This window comes from Rhea americana, unplaced genomic scaffold, assembly GCF_003343005.1.
Source record: "Rhea americana isolate MKP2758 unplaced genomic scaffold, rheAme1 scaffold_7, whole genome shotgun sequence".
In the NCBI taxonomy this organism is placed as follows: Eukaryota; Metazoa; Chordata; class Aves; order Rheiformes; family Rheidae; genus Rhea; species Rhea americana.
In genome coordinates, this window is record NW_028186867.1 from 4,152,073 (window position 1) to 4,169,425 (window position 17,353).

General features: G+C 35.3%; 1 protein-coding gene across 1 annotated transcript in view; it reads left to right on the forward strand.

The window, feature by feature from the left end:
- Positions 1 to 11,893, forward strand: part of NLGN4X (neuroligin 4 X-linked) — a 155,533-nt gene extending 143,640 nt beyond the window's left edge. The window contains exons 6-8 of the mRNA XM_085321475.1: positions 132 to 317; positions 2,219 to 3,008; positions 10,680 to 11,893. Of these exons, the coding sequence (XP_085177601.1) occupies positions 132 to 317; positions 2,219 to 3,008; positions 10,680 to 11,529 (1,826 nt within the window). The 3' untranslated portion in view covers positions 11,530 to 11,893. The remainder of the gene's footprint in view (positions 1 to 131; positions 318 to 2,218; positions 3,009 to 10,679) is intronic.
- Positions 11,894 to 17,353: the final 5,460 nt, after the last annotated feature.

The window sequence follows — 17,353 nt, forward strand, 5'->3', positions numbered from 1 at the left end:
AAAAAAAAAAAAAAAAAAAAAAAAAAAAAAGCCCAGAGAATGAAAAGATGGGAATATGTGTTGTGAATATGTGGATACCCTGTAGCTAACTCTGTAGCTGGTGAACTAAAATTATCTTTTTTGCCTTATAGGTTTTCTGAGTACTGGGGATCAAGCTGCAAAAGGCAATTATGGATTGCTTGACCAAATCCAAGCTTTGCGTTGGATTGAAGAAAATATTGGATCCTTTGGAGGAGACCCAAAAAGAGTTACTATTTTTGGATCTGGGGCAGGAGCTTCCTGTGTTAGTCTTCTGACACTCTCTCACTATTCAGAAGGTAACAATCTTATGAGCTGAGCAAAGTAGCTCGGTTATGGTAAAATGATTCTTTTTAAATCTAGTGTGACTGGATTTTTTAACATTATAGTGTAAGGTAAATGGCCATATCAGGTAGGCTCACAGAATTATGTGAAGTTTATAACTTTTGTAAAATACCTTCTAGCTAGCATTATGCGTTCATATTAGCCAGTCAACATAAATATTTCTGACATGAAAAAATAAATGCTATTATAACAGAATTTTTTTGCTATGGGCAATATACTTTTTCAAGTTTTATCAACATTCTCCAGTGACTCTTCTATCACATAGTTTGCCTTGACTAAAATAGTAAAGAGTAGTGACCTTTTTCATTTCTTATGCACTCTTGTCTGCATTTCCAAAATGTTTCCAGATGCTTTCATTACTCATTACTTAATAATTACATAATCTTATTCAAAAATAAGTTAACCCCCCACAAATAGTGTGTGATCCTACATAAAGGTTTTAATATTTTGGTAAGTGTCTGAGCTGTGGGATTTCTACTCTCTCTCTCTATATATGTATATACATATGGGTATGTATGTGTGTGTTTGTATGTGTGTACACAGAGCAGCAGCACTGAACTATACAGATGCTTGTTGGTAAGATCAGTTCTACAAAGAATTAATAAAAGAAGACAAGACCAAAGTATCTGCTGTATTTATAACCCCATGTTTCTTCTATTGTATTAAACATCCAGAAATCTATGTCAGAAGGCTAAGCTGTTACAGACAATTGTAGCATAGCTGCTAATGAGAACACCTTATTTGGGAATATGCAAAATTATCCCTGACAGTTCAGCGTATTGATAGAAATAGGGTGCATAAAATAACTGTTGAGTAAGCCATGACAAAAGCAAGCAGATGGAGCAATGAAAAACTTAAATAATTGTAGCACTGAAATTTTGTAGCATGTGCAATAAGTAATCATCGTAAAGATGTATCAACCAGAGTCACTTTTCCATATAAATGCTTCAAGGTATTTAAAATTTTTTGAAGCTTTTACTATCCTAGACATTTCAAGAGCTCCTCATTGGAAATTGTGTGCAAAAGAGGCCCAGACATTTTAGCTAAAATATAAAATGGGCTATTTTAGTGATCCTCTCAAGAAAAAGTAGATGCTCTAGTCACTTTTTCAGTGCTCTGGTGACACAAAGCAGCTCTTCAGTCTGTATCTTTGCTCAATCTGTGTATTGGTATATAGGAAACAACCAGAAGGGACCATTGAATCTAATCTTATTCTCTTCAGAAAACAAAAATATAGTTTAATTCACCACGTAGACAGTGCTAACCAAAGAAAAAAAATATAGACACACACACACACACACACACGGTAATGAAAAAATGATGTCAAAGTAGAAGGCCCAAGCCTATTAAATTGATTTTAACACAGGAGATTTTTTCAAATTTTGTGATGCATGACTTCCGTGAAGGAAAAGAGAGTGTGTAATTTTCTTTTGACCTTTAAACTACTGAGGAGTGCCTTTATGAGAGTCATTTACATGGAGAAGAAGATATTATTGCTTGTTGCTGCCACTCYTTTAAAGAAGAAAGTTTTACAGCACTACCGCTGTGCTAAAGCTAGGGGACTTCCATTAAAGATGCAGAAAACTACATTACAAACATGAGTCYTGTTCTTGAAACAGTAACCTGAAACCTTCATGCTTTCTATTTACAGTCATCAAGAACAAAAGAGATTTTAATTAGTAGCCTATTGRAGATGCTATAGAAAGGGAGTAGAATACCTGGAAATTGAATTGAAATATAGGAATTTGCATCCTTTAGGTATCATAMAATCAAAATATTTTTTGCTTAGTGAAAGCTGCTTTTTTTTTAAAAAAATATATAATTTAATTTGCATTTAAACAATTTGCACCTGCAGGTTTGTTCCAAAAAGCTATCATACAGAGTGGAACAGCCCTGTCCAGCTGGGCAGTGAACTATCAGCCTGCCAAGTATACTCGGATATTGGCAGATAAAGTGGGCTGCGACATGCTGGATACCACTGATTTGGTTGAATGCCTTCGGAATAAGAACTACAAAGAACTCATTCAACAGACCATCACTCCAGCCACGTACCACATTGCCTTTGGGCCTGTGATCGATGGGGACGTGATTCCAGATGACCCTCAGATTCTTATGGAGCAAGGGGAATTCCTTAACTATGACATAATGCTGGGYGTCAATCAAGGAGAAGGTTTAAAATTTGTGGACGGCATTGTAGACAATGAAGATGGTGTTTCCCCCAATGACTTTGACTTTTCCGTCTCCAATTTTGTGGACAATCTATATGGTTATCCAGAAGGGAAAGATACACTGCGAGAGACCATTAAATTCATGTATACTGACTGGGCAGACAAAGAAAACCCTGAAACAAGACGGAAGACTTTGGTAGCTCTTTTTACTGACCACCAGTGGGTTGCACCTGCTGTGGCCACCGCTGACCTACATGCCCAGTATGGATCTCCAACATATTTCTATGCATTTTATCATCACTGCCAAAGTGAAATGAAACCAAGCTGGGCTGATTCAGCTCATGGTGATGAAGTCCCTTACGTATTTGGCATTCCTATGATTGGCCCAACAGAACTGTTCAACTGCAACTTTTCCAAGAATGACGTCATGCTCAGTGCAGTAGTTATGACATACTGGACAAACTTCGCCAAAACTGGGTATGTTTGACCTCCAGCATTCCTTTTGGTTGATAACATACTTCTAAAATATGTTCCATAGCAGTGTATTCAAACACTGATTTTACTACAGTATTATAGCACTATTTGGGATGCGTAAGGCAGTATGTAACTGGGTCTTATTCATATTTATTAGATTTTTAACTAGTGTCTTTGCTCAGACTATATTTTTTCACCAGCTCAGCAAGAAGAAATAATATTCTGTATTTTTTGATTCAAAAAATAGGGCAATTGTTATTGAAAAAGCATGTCTCTGAGAGAAAAGGTGACTCACTAACATGCTGAAAACMAGAGGAAACATCTATTACTTGAAGAAGAAACTATGAGGCAGATAGCACTTACTTGTTACAAAAATAAGGAAGTTCTTAGGGACCTTCATTGGAATGGGAACTCAGAGAAGAGGTGGGTCAGAAAGAAAGACATTAGAAGGATTTTTTTCCCTTTGAGAGTTATAAAGGCAGTTAGAAGTAATTGACTTGAATCAAGAAAAGTGTCAGTTATAAAATGTGTTTCCAGACAGTTAAAAAATTAAAATTTAAATTACCAAACCATTAAAGACATGAATGTTTTGCTGCAAAGGAGTTGTAAACATCAAGGAAAAAGCCTTCAAAACAGCTTAATATACAAGTCGTATTAATAACTTCTGTGCTCTAAACCCTCTTTCTGTAACGTTCTTTTAAAGAGTATTGCAGTGCTTTACTTGAACAGCAAGGGCTTTATTGTTAACCTTGAGTCTTYGGTACTGAATTAAAATAAAGATACTTGTGGCACAAAGGGGCTATAAATCTTTCAAATGAATGTTTAATGGCAGGATTGGGCTCTGGAAACTGCAGCTTTACTGCAGTGCAGTAAATGGTATGCAGCAATATAAGAAAATTTCAGCATGCCTAGTGTTCTGACACTCGGGGGTTTCAGCAGCTCTCGCAGCCTTTAATGAACCCAGATGACATTCTAGTGAGGGAGATTTTGCAATCTTAACAAAAAGCTGGAGCATGAATTGTGTGAAAAATAACCAAATGTTTCAGGTCACTTTACAAGACAAAAAGAAACCTTTTGTTGCACTGCGCACTAGACAAACAGGTACCTTTGTATTATTATGGAGATGTGAGAGCTCTGCTGTATCACTATTATTTGCAATTTTTTATATTATATATTATCTTTATACACACAGATACACAAACATCTATGCATACACCTTTATATATCTTTATATTATCTTTTATACCCTGTAAAGCAAGAAGTCATATTTAGGTGCTTATTTGAGGCTGACAAGAACTTCTCACAGCCCTGACTGCCACCATTGCTCATAATTATAAGCAATTTCCAAGTATTGCTACTTGAAAGCTAATTTCAGCAGGCTACACATACCATCACCAAGTCCTCTGGCTATGAACCCATGATCATGCTACACCTGAAGACACCACAAGTGCTTTCGGAGGGCCATTAATCATTTCTGAAGCTTCCTCATTTCTGATATGCACAGTAAATGGAAAGGAGACAGGAATGGAGCATATATTCTGTTATAAAATTGCTCCTTTACAAGTAGTCTGAAAAATGTGTCATTTATAGACTGTGACTGTAATATTTCAGTTCGTGCAAAGAAAGGAAAAGAACAAAGCAAGACATGTTATGTTTTGGGGTTTTTTGAGGAGGGTCTTGGTTTTTATGAACAATTATTAATTGTTCTGGATAGCACAAGAGAATACTTGGAGATAAAGAATATTTAAGATTATGTTTAGCCTGCACTTCTCTGGGGTAGCTGTTTTCCTCCCTACCCTCTCACAAGCAACCTGAAATCCGTGTGCATGCTCAGGTCCTCCAACTCTCAGAAAGACTGATATCGTTCAGGGTTGGTTTTAGTTATTATATTATTTATTTCTTATTTCCCTTCTCTATTCTGATATAACTTGGCTTTCTTTGTGTTTGTACTCATGGCAACMTGTATTAAAATATCTGTTAGCTAGATGACTGCAGGTTTATTAATTCATTTTAATGTCTCTACCACTCCTCCAGTCTTGATGACTCTCAGAGGCCACATCCAGGTACTTATTGTGTAAATACTGCTTAGTTAGTGCATTTTTCCTGATGGGCTGTGCTGGGCTTTTAACTGACACGCACCGCCTACTGCTAAAAAACCACACGTTGTTTAATGGGCCAGCTGCCAAGGCTCGGCTTGGAGGGCAGGTCAATGCCCTAAAATCACTAGATGTCAAAGCCACAGCACAGAGCACAGTGCTTTTATTGTGCTTTACTTCGAAGTCAGTTACTGAAGCTAGCAAATAGGAGGTGACTGTTTAATGTCAAATAGATCGTGCTTGAAATGAATACTTAGAAGCTGCATTTTGCCAATCCTCCATTTTTTACCTAGCTAAGACTGTTTTTTGCATTTAAAATCATCTTAGCCTTTTCAAAAATGTATGTTTCTGAAAACGTGCCTCCGAAATAGAGAAGTAATTTGTTATAGAGTATGTGTGAATAAACACATTTGAGATGTAAAAACGACATGAATATATGGCTTTTGATTCCACTATTTGCAAAATTATATGTGAGAGCTTCATTAAGAAGTGTGCTAAAGGCTTCCATTTGCTACCAGTAGTACAATCCTAATTGTAATGGTAATTTTATRTGCTCAGATGTTCTGTTAGTTAGGGCCATTTTGCAGCATTCACAAGTACCTCTGTGCAGGTGGTGGGGGGGAATGAGTGACATGAGGTGTTAGGGGCCAACCCTTCCCAAATATTTGGCCACTTACACTCTTGGAAAAAGGATTTGAAGTACCACACCATAAATGTGAAGCCATGCTCATCTGTTGGGTTTCTGATACTTACCCTCTTTTGAGTAGATAAGACACTGCCTGGTTTTGGCCCCATTCATCCAATTTTGTTTGTGCTAGTAAGGGAAAGACATATAGTCCTAAAGGACATATATTTGTTTTCTTTGTAATTCAGAGAAATTCTTCTGAATTAATTTACTACCGCTGTTTCTGAAGACAATAGCTAACTGCTAATAGCAAATTAGCAGATAGTTAATTGAGTATATATATGCTTTATATTCAGTTTGGCTTTCTAATGGAAGACTCAGTTTAACTTATAATGATTAAAATGCGTTTTCAAATTAATTCTCTGTGAACTCCTTTATGAGACTTGCATTTCTTTTTTATATCTCCATCTGAAGAAATAAGTGTGTCCAAGGGCAAGTCTGTGTTAGTCAAATGAAACAGCCTAGTTATCATRGTTTGGCTTCCAGAGCAGTTATAATAGGTGACAGGGAGCATGGCAAACAGTGTGTCATGGTGATAAGCGAGGAAAGGAGGGAGGGAAAAAATGTGCTCCGCACCAGTCTTTCAGGCAGGAATGACTGTATCATTAATATCTTTATTGTGATAACCTGGAAAATCAGGGCGAGTATGAAGAAACTGTAAGGTTCTTTTCCACTTTTTTTTTTTTTTCATATGGAGAGAAAGAGGACTTCTGAAAGAAAAAAAATGATCAAGGGGTCTTTTGGTGTCTTGGAGACAGACTTGGTATGACATACTTGCTGACTGTAACTGTTAAGACATTTTTTTTTCCAATAAAATCAAAGAATGACACAAAAAGAAAGTACCACTTTCAAGCCCGGAAGCACTAATGTAACAATGCTGTTGTGCTGAGTAATGCCTAATGCTGTTGTGACTATACATATAAGACAAATGTCATTTCAACATGTTATATGGAATTCAGGTTAAGAAAAACTTCCTAAGGCTTCTGCCAATCTTCTGRTGCTGATATCACCTGGAATAAAATACTTAGTTCCATTAGGTGAGCTACTATTTCACCTTGTAAATAGGAATGTTTGTTGCCCTTCAATCAGTGTGCATTGCAGACACATTTATTTTATAGCACTTGAGAAAAAAATCAATGCTTTGAATGTATACTTGTAGCCCGTGAGGTGTGAATTAAATGACAATAAACTGCAACATGTTAAATTGAGCAAAATCAGTGCAGCCTGAAAGTGGAAAAGGGGGATAAGTAAAATCAGGTGATTTTTCACGTTAATAAGAAAACAGCTTAGATAAAACAAGATGGACCATTCACGTTTGTTGAAGGCAAGTTCGCCACATAAATTTCATGGTAGGGGCATTTATTGATGTAGAAAATATTTAAATTAAATTATCTAAGTAGTAAAAATAAACAATTACAGGGTAAAATGAACAGCTATAGCTAACAGTTTTTAAATAGCAGTTGAATAAACAAGAAGAACGTCCCCTGCCAACTGAAGGGATTGGGAACCAGGTTATTTTGTTCCTAGGAGAGCCTGTAATGGAGGAAGTACAGAACTGAAATTAGATTATTCAAGTTATATTTTTATCATTATGATTTACTGTGAGGTTTTAAAAGATGGTCTTTCGTTCTGTAATTACATGTTTGAGCCTCAAGAATGGCCAGAAACTCAAAGGTGATGTGAAGGACTAAAAATAGAAATAGGAATGTTATAGTTCAAGTGGACGATCAAAATTATTGGCAAACAGCTAACTGGATAGAATAAAAGGTTATGTACATCTATGCTCTATATGTAATACCAGAAAAAAATATTTATATTTGGATAAACTAAACTACATCACAAGAAAAAGATAACATATCATAAGTCATAACCTCATGTTTTTTATGAACTTTCACCATGAGCATGGAGGCAGACCAAGGAGGGTATAAAACCTTTTATTTATATCCACTAAATAATTCTACAAAACCAACATCCATGAATTATTAGATCCTCTGTCTAGAACTGGACTTAGTTATTCCATTGTCTTGTGAAAAAATACCTTCAGATACCTACCCCCCCAAATTCAGAGCTAATACCACACCATTTATTCAGTTATTGACTAAATGTATCAACTCTACAGTTTATGTCAACTGTACAGTTCTCCTGACCTCAGCAAATCAATGATACGTCTGTAGGGCTGGCTGATTTTGCTTCCTGCTCCTTCCCTCACTGAGCAGCTTCATGCCCATACATAGCCATGTAAAGAAACCCTGAAATAAAAGACCATCTTTGTGTGTGTGTGTGTGTGTATATATATATGTATGTATACATATGTATATAGGTATAATTTTTTCTCTTGCCTTTGGAAGAGGTGGCAATATTATTGGCTACTCTGAGTAGATATTGTAAAAAAAGGAGAGATGGAGGCCCAGAATGAGAGACAAGGAAAGAAAAAGGAGGTTCATATATATTTATTTTGTAGTCTGTTTGTAGGGAAGGGAGTGTTAATTTTAAAACTGTTCGTTGCTAAAATCATAATCTGCTTACATAAGGACATGAAAAAAAAGTGATCAGTCTAAGCACTCCAATACTTTCAATTCTGACAAAAGACAAATCTTCTGTGGGGGCAGAATTACTCCCTTCATTCTCATATATCTCTACCCATGGAAGGAGAAGGGGGAAGCCAGTGATTAGGACACAGAACTCATTAAACTGAGTGCTCACCTTCTTCGTCTCCCTTATTTTGTCTCAAACAAAACTYATTTACATATGCTAGCTTAATCTATATTTCTTCTGTAAGATTCTTCCTAGGGTCTTTAGACTTATGAAATAGAACAGCAAGTGCTTAAGTCATGTGTAGAATATATGAGAGGTATTTTATGCTGTAACACTTCCAAGATTTTGAGTTTCTGACATGAAAAATGATTTATACTTTGACAACTTGATTTTTTATTTGTTTTAGAATTTATGTGTTGAGCACAAAGTTACTATAGTAGATATAGTCTATTGGGCCAATATCTTATCTGAATTTACCAAATCCTCTTGTCTGTTCTTTGAGAACAAAAGAAATGTTTTTTTTTTTCCTTTTTTTCTGAATGTATTTTAGAATCCCTCAAAGCAGCAGCATATTAAAATTTGCTGCTGTACTGCTTGGAACTAGATATTACTCCCCAGCTTCAGCCAGTATGAACAATTATTATGAAATTAAGTTTTGTTCATAATATACAAAATTTGGCTAATGATTACTACTTAAAATAAAATCAAATAGAAGTCATAAAAGAATAACCACAGTTCTGGAATCTCCAGTTTATACCTTATTCAAATGGGAAATATTTGATACAGTAAAATAGGCAAAACRGATAAATAAAGTACCAAAATTAAATAAGAAGAGAATTCTTTCTTTCACTCAATAAAGTTGAAATATAAATTCTTTCAGGTAAACATATGAGTACAGGAATCATTAAATTATTAAAGCCAAACTACCGTACCAGCTTAAGAATTAGGGAATAACTCTTTATGAACAGCAAAGGAACACTGAACTAGGAAATCATGCTCATGAACATCTGGAAACAGAAAAACAAAAAAATTAAAAAAACTAAAATGCTTTAAAATCTGTAGGAGTATTGGAATTCCATAGCATAGATAACAGTATGTTACAAAAAAAGGAAAATATTAGAATGATTTTCACAAGAAATAAACTAATGCATATGGGAATGGAAAAGAGAATGGAAAGTTCTCTGCGTAATGTATATAAAATGAATTATATACTTTCAGTACAATACATTACAAAGTCCAAAACGTACACTTTGCTGTAAGAGAAGATTCAAACTCATACACAATGGAATACTAAACTATTACACTTGTTTTTATGCTTGTATATTTTTTAATGTCCAGAGAAGTAATATTTGCATAAGGTTTACATAGATTATAAGGACAGATACACATTAACCACATTTAAATGTTTTTGTGCCATTGGTTTGCTTTATTTTGAACTTGTAAGAAAAAAAATGGGAAAAGCATAATTTCAATTAATATTTGGCTTACCAACCTTGAAATGCTCTCTCCACTTCTGTAGTGTACTAATCTTATCTCTATTACTAATTAACTATTATAAAACCTCTTGACCTCATCTATTATATTTTCCATTCTTAGATGAGACAGACTTTAGGCTCACAGAATATAGTTATTTAGTACCACTGAACATGCTGAACTTTCAAATAACAATTTCTTAATGCAAACAATAGAAAGGATTGTAACACACAAACAGTTCAAAAGTTTTCATTCAGGTAGATAGCTCAAGGAAGGATATAACCAATAGTTACATAAAGAAACACAAATAGCAGTGGTTTCCATTTACCTGTATTGGTTCTGCTACTTCATGTCTTTTAAGTTTTTATGTAGTACAAATACAAAGTCCTCAGCTGGTATAAATTCTCATGGTCACATGGATTGCTGACATTGCCACACAGATTAGATGCCCATATTTACTATTCACAGCCAAGATACCTTAAATAAAAAAGCTAATGATGTCAAATCCTGAGAAGAGCTGAACCTACACCTTGTGAACCTACATCTAYACCTATAGGGAGGTACTGTAGTACCTCTCAGAGACTGTTTCAGAGTATGAGACTCAAGTGCAATCACAAAAATCTGGATGAGCTTTTAGGCTCTGAAACACATTTTTTTCTCCCCCCCCCCCCATTTTCATATAAAGAAATAGAGTGTTTGAGATTTGTTGTACAGTTGTACAGTACGTAATTATTCATTTGTTTATATATTAACTTCTGGTTTAAAGTATGAGAGATCTTTTTTTTAACGTCTATTTCTAGGGTAGGTTAATTATAGAATAGTGGGTTAACTCTAGGACTCTCTATTTTAATGTGATTATAAGATTGCTTGTTTTTATTTTTGTAGAGATCCAAACCAGCCTGTTCCACAGGACACAAAGTTCATCCACACAAAACCTAACCGCTTTGAAGAAGTGGCCTGGTCCAAATACAATCCTAAAGACCAGCTTTATCTGCATATTGGCCTGAAACCTCGAGTTCGTGATCACTACCGAGCAACAAAAGTTGCTTTCTGGTTGGAGCTTGTACCACATCTTCACAACCTAAATGAAATATTTCAGTATGTTTCCACAACAACTAAAGTCCCCCCTCCTGACATGACATCGTTTCCTTATGTTACCCGACGTTCTCCTGGTAAATTGTGGCCGGCCACCAAACGCCCAGCGATGACACCAGCCAACAATCCCAAACATTCAAAAGACAGCCATAAAACAGCTCCGGAGGATACCACAGTTCTGATAGAAAACAAGCGAGATTACTCCACAGAGCTGAGCGTCACCATTGCTGTGGGAGCCTCCTTGCTGTTCCTCAACATTTTAGCTTTTGCTGCCTTGTACTACAAGAAGGACAAGCGGCGTCACGAGACTCACAGACGTCCGAGCCCCCAGAGGAACACAACCAATGATATTGCACACATACAGAACGAAGAGATTATGTCGTTGCAGATGAAACAGCTGGAACACGACCACGAGTGTGAATCGCTGCAGGCTCACGACACGCTGAGGCTCACCTGTCCGCCTGACTACACCCTCACGTTGAGAAGGTCCCCGGATGACATTCCGCTCATGACACCCAACACCATAACCATGATTCCAAATACATTAACAGGCATGCAGCCTTTGCATACTTTCAACACCTTCAGTGGAGGACAAAACAGTACGAATTTGCCCCATGGACATTCCACCACTAGGGTATAGCTTCGCCCTTCCCCCTCTACTTTCACAAGCCACTTGGAAGAAAGAAAAAAAAAAAGAAAATAAAAGAAAAACAAGAGGAAAAAGAATAACACCATCCATAGAACAYCTTGTCCAAATATAAAGTAAAAACAAGTAAAAGAGAAGGACAGTCATTATTTTCTTACTGATCCTTCCCATAGAAACTCTCTGATATTAAAGTTCAACCACAAACCCTGTGAAATGTGAAACGTGTACGTTGCTATTACGATACTGCTTTAAGATCTCAACCACTTTGATTGAAAGTCGGGGCCAGAAGAAGTCAATGATGTTTTGAGTGTAACAAGCGAAGCAGAATCTTCTGGAAGATAGAGCCAGTGACTGTACAGGTGTTTTTTTTTTTTTTTTTTTTTTTAATGAATAAAATTTAAAAAAAGTTCTTTATGTGCCATACCATGAATGGCCCTTGTTAAAACAAAGACATCACCATGGGCTTTTACCCAGCATATGAAGCTGTAATCCAGAAGGGGGAAATAGGATTTTATTATTAAAAACAAAAAAGAAAAAAAAGAGGAGGACTGACTATGCAGTAAAATACGTATAGTTCTGTGCAAAGAGATGACTTGCCAGCCTGAACTATATTTAACGAAACTTTGTAAAAATGTACATAGCTGTGAGTTTAAAAACAAAAAAAAAGAAGAAGCTTTTATTGATGTTTTCAGTTTGAAAAGAGCTTTTAGAAAGATTGTGCATTCAGTTGTGACCTATGTGTATATACATTAGTCATATCACCTCTGTTTCCTCCAGGCCCAAAGGAGAATTTTCTTCTTAATTACTAGAGGTAAACAAAGACATGAAGTTTTCTAACATATTTCATTTATACCAGGCCATGGTGTCATGCAGAGGATACAGTTGTCTGTGTGACCTGCATATTTCTCTTACAGGTTACACTAGTGCATGTTAAAGCATTCATAGGAGATTGTTGTTCTTTTCTGAAACGCTTTTTTTCTATAATTTAATTTTGTGTTAGCCTTCATGAAATTGCAACACAGCAATGGATTGGAAAATGGAAAAAAAAAATACAATTACTATTTTAAGCTTGTTGAACTGAACCAAGAAACATCCAATAATATATATTCAAAGAGTCCAATTTGTAGTTCTTGATTATTGTGATACATTAGGAAGAGTTTTGTGCCCTGACAAAAGCAAAGAAAGCCTGCTTTTTGGTCAGCCTTTTCCAAGAAGAACTAGCTCTTACTCACCAGCAGTTGCAGAAGAATCTGAGCTGAGAAAGCTTCTCTCAGCTTTGCTAAGCAAAGGGAAAAAGCAATATGAAGGTGGGGAAATGGTGGGTTGGTTGATTAGCTATTTTTTAAAGTGTTTAGAGATGATCGATGCATAAGCAACTGCTCTGCCCAGCATCTTGTTTTTGTGCTTGAGAGCACACCTGTCAGAAAACACTGGTTTTGCTGATCTGCTGTAGAGCAGTCCCATGGTCAGTGAACGTAAGGAGCGAGAGGCAGAGAGGCCATTGGCTGTTCTACGTCTGAACATAGCTGCAAATTCCGGAGCGCATCACCATCACGAATGGCAAAATTTGTAGCTGATTATTCCCTTCTGCCCTTCCTTAACTGGAAAGCTAAGGGCCAAGCAGAGCTATCAAACACAGAACTTAACAGTTTCATTTAAACAGCTGATCTGGAATGTGAAAAGCTAGAAACAGGTTCTCACAAATGAAGGTTGCTTTATATTTTGTCTTAGAAAGTTATTGTGTCATCAAGAGAGAGTAACCAAAGATATTTCAACAAAATTGGTCTGCACTTGAACAAGAATATCCCAGAGTATTTTGTATTGTTAATTCATGACTAAGCTGCATCAAATATCGTATGTCCCATGCAGAATCTAACACAAGATGCCTTGTACCTCATTTTGTTTTCTATTCTTTTTGTTTTTTTTAATAAAAGGCTTTGGAATAGTCATCCTGAAAAATAATATCATAGACGAGGTAATTCACTGAGGTCTATTCATCTGCACAACTCCCTTGTTATAGCAGACAGTAAAACTTATTCTGAAAGAAAGAARTAAAAAGCAAATTAATGACATGATAAAAATGCAACAAGTGGCTGATATAATTCTGTATATGTGGTAAATGTACTATGCCCTGAGCTGGATGATCGGGTTGAAATTTGAAGAAGCAACAAGCCCAAAGTACGAGTAGTAGCAAATGGAAAACTGTCTTTTTCACTGATCCATCACATCATGTTGATTAATGCTGACTCTATACCAGGCCATTTCCACCACCTATGTAATGCCTCAGCTGAGATGCAGCGGTCATGGCTCTTAAAAAAATGGGGRAAAAAAAAAGAAAAAAAAAGAAAAAAGAAAAAAAAAAGAAAAAAGGCAATGATGCTTGGCATCATAATCAGTTGGGTATGTTTGTAATGTGAATTACAGTATTTGTTTAGTACTTCCAATTGTCTTCTGCTAGCAATATGTACAGTACTGTGTCAGGCTTGTGACATTTGGGTAAAAAAGAATCCTGTAAGTGAATGATTTTAGCTCTTAAAAGTAATTCCAATCAAGTTGATTTAATAATTTAATACATCTTGACTGATGTATGATTTATAAAAGTAACAGATTTATAGGGTCTTCATAGATATCAAAACACACTTTGCAAACTGTAAAAGAAAAAGTACTTTCCCAGGCTTACATTCTTGATCTTAAGAGGCACGCAGGGTTTAATGGTTTCTTTTGTTATTGTTTTGCAATTTTTTTTGGTTTTTGCCTTAAGTAATGATAGAAGATATATATGGCTGGACACATATGTATAAACTTTTCAGCAGCATTTTTAATAATAAAATATCACAGTATTTTCTAATGCTTTGTGCAAAGAACTACGTGTTCATCCTTTTTTTGTAGAAAGTCTTTCAGAAGTGTGTTTTTTCCCCCATGCTCATTTCGTTGTCTAATGTAAACGATGCCTTCACACACAGTATGAAAATGTTAAAGTAACAGAGGTTACACTTTTAAGTTATCAAGTTATCATGGCTTTTGCAGTTCTATAAGCCTGCCAGTAAAAGGAAAGAAGCTCAGAYGATGAAGATATAAGAGGATAAGCTCCATATATTTATTACCTGTATGCACTGCAACTCCCATTGAAATAATTATTTAATTGTTCTGTTAGTATTTTCTATAGCACTRAAAGAAGGCTTAAGGAAACAGCTTCCCATGTTAGTGCATAGCTTAGCAGCTGAAAAATGTATCTTCCAAATTAAGGATCAGAATAATTCAGATAAGTATAATACATTCAGCCTCCACAAGTAAATATACTTTCATTTTATATTTAAAGTTTAGATAAATAAACAATTTTTTTAGAAAAAATATGTAAGAGTAGCAATATATTTGTTACTCATATATATTTAAGGAATCTACATATATTACAGGTACGTGAATGTCATTCTTCTTTTAAGTTGAGTAAGCAATTATAATTTCTTCTTTTATGCTGTTAAATTCCATTTATCAGCCAGGCTTCCTTTGACTGGAAAGTTACATAGGCATTTTAGTGATTTGGGTTGGGTATTGTTTGCTTTCTGTAACTATTCTGTTGAATAGAAGTACTAACAATAATGTTTGATGAATTTTGAGCATATTATTGAAGAGTATTTGCAAAAAGCAAATTCGAAGTTATTCATATCAGGCTTTTGATATGAAAAATCAAGCTTTTGAAATAGAAACATGTTATGTGCCTACTGACCTAATCAAATAGCTTGAATTTTGAATATTGAATTTGTATATAGAGCTTTTGCAAATAAACTGCAGATTTAGAATTGTTCAGTAAATATGTTTAATTATAGTTACACTCAGAAAATTCACAGCTTGCTTTGAGATAATTCGTATACAAGAAAAGAGGCTACAATTGTGTCATTTCTGTGAACTGTTCACCTTAATTGCTGGGTGAACTGAGTAAATCACCTTCTTTTCAGTTAATCAATTTCACATTAAAAAGAAAAAAAAAGTCAGAAGTTTGTTCATGCTAACTAAATATTGTGTTGTTTCCTTTCTTGACTGTCTGAAATATAAATCTGCAGATTAGTATGTTCCTATTTGCACTTTGCTGAGAGTATGACAATTTATTGGTATTTAATATCACATAAATTCATATGAAATAATACCATGACAATTTTGTGCTTGTCTCAGATTTGTAGTTTTACATCTGTATTATTTATTGTCAACTGTTTCTCATATTTTCATCTACAGCTGTTTGACATCACAAACCTCACCATCCTGAATCTCTCCAAAGGCCATTTGCAGCTGGTAAAAACTGGGATTTTCATCTCAGTAGAAATTATAATATTATGTATTCAATATCATAACATGTTAAAATGCTTATTTGCACCTCAGATTAGACTGAAAAGCAAAATACTGACTTTTTATCAATGCAAATAAAAAAAAAGGGGGGGTTGGGATCTGAGCTATAGCATAATAAATAATATTTCACATTGAGATGCAGTTTTAATTCAAACCATTTTGTCTGGTATTCAGCTGTGGCCACCAAGTTTGTCACTGTGTCTTCTAATAGGTATAATTTAGGTATGTTATGCTTTTGTGGTCTTTAGTGGCCCATCCAAACCACCTTACCTCAATTCTACCCAGGTCAGCCAGAGATGGAGTAGTTGCAATCCAGCCATGAAGCCCAGACCATAGAAAGAGCTTTGTATCAAACCAAATGAACTTCAGTTCCCCTGAGACCCTATGGTAATTAAGGAGAATATAAATGATTAATATTGAAACGATTCAAATGGAAAATRAACATGAAAGAAATTATGTGCTTTCCATCTTTTCAATTGAAAGTTGAAAAATATTAACAATGTCTACAATTTGCTTATACATTTTCTATCCCTTCTTCCCAAAGACGAGCAGAACATTTCCAGACAGTTCTAGTTATTTCTGGTATACCTATTTATGTAAATGAAAAATGAAACAGGAGATGATTTCTTTTTGTTTTTATTTATTTTCCCTCTTAGATGAAGATCCTCAAGAAGAGAAAACATAAAATAAATATTCCTCTAATATATATTCTAAGGGAGTAGATAAGGTTATCCAGATGCTTCAAAGTAGTCCCATTCCCAAGAATACAGATTTGATTAAAAAGGAAAGACCAGGCTCATAACTAGCAGAATTTGACTTAGATTAGAGAGCAGAGTTATATTTGTTTCCAACAGTCAAAGACCTGGCATTAAAATTACCGTGAACTTTATCTGTGTTTAATTTAAAAAACTTTGCATTTCTAGAGACCACATTCTCTTTCAGGTTTTGATGTCTGATATCATACTTTTTCCTGTACCTAACTTACAGCCCTCATTCATTTCTGTCATCTCTTATATCACCTATATCTTTTATCACTATTTCATCAGATACATCCCTGGTAGGTACAGATTCGTTTTCATGGTTTTTGCTTGTTTGTTCATTTTCTGTCATAACAGTTACGTATGTCTCCAGGTTTATTCCATTCTGTTCTGTATGACTGCGAGAGAATACTTTTCGTCCATCATTTTTCTTGCTCTGTTTTTAGTATTAAAAATGTTCCACTGAGAGAGTATTTACATAGCAATATTCATCATCCTTGAAATGCATCAATCTCTGTGTCTGTCTGCACTTCATGCCAGCCCAGCAGTCATGGTTTGACATAGTGTTTGTCTTAGTGGGTAGCGTCAGCATGGAGCCATATTCTCCTCCTACTCTGCTGTGTATATCATTGCTATTATTCGTTGTCAGCAGTCAGTTCTTCTCAATATCGATCTTGAATCAAGGATAAATTAAAGTAGACTGTTACTGTATTTCACAGCAA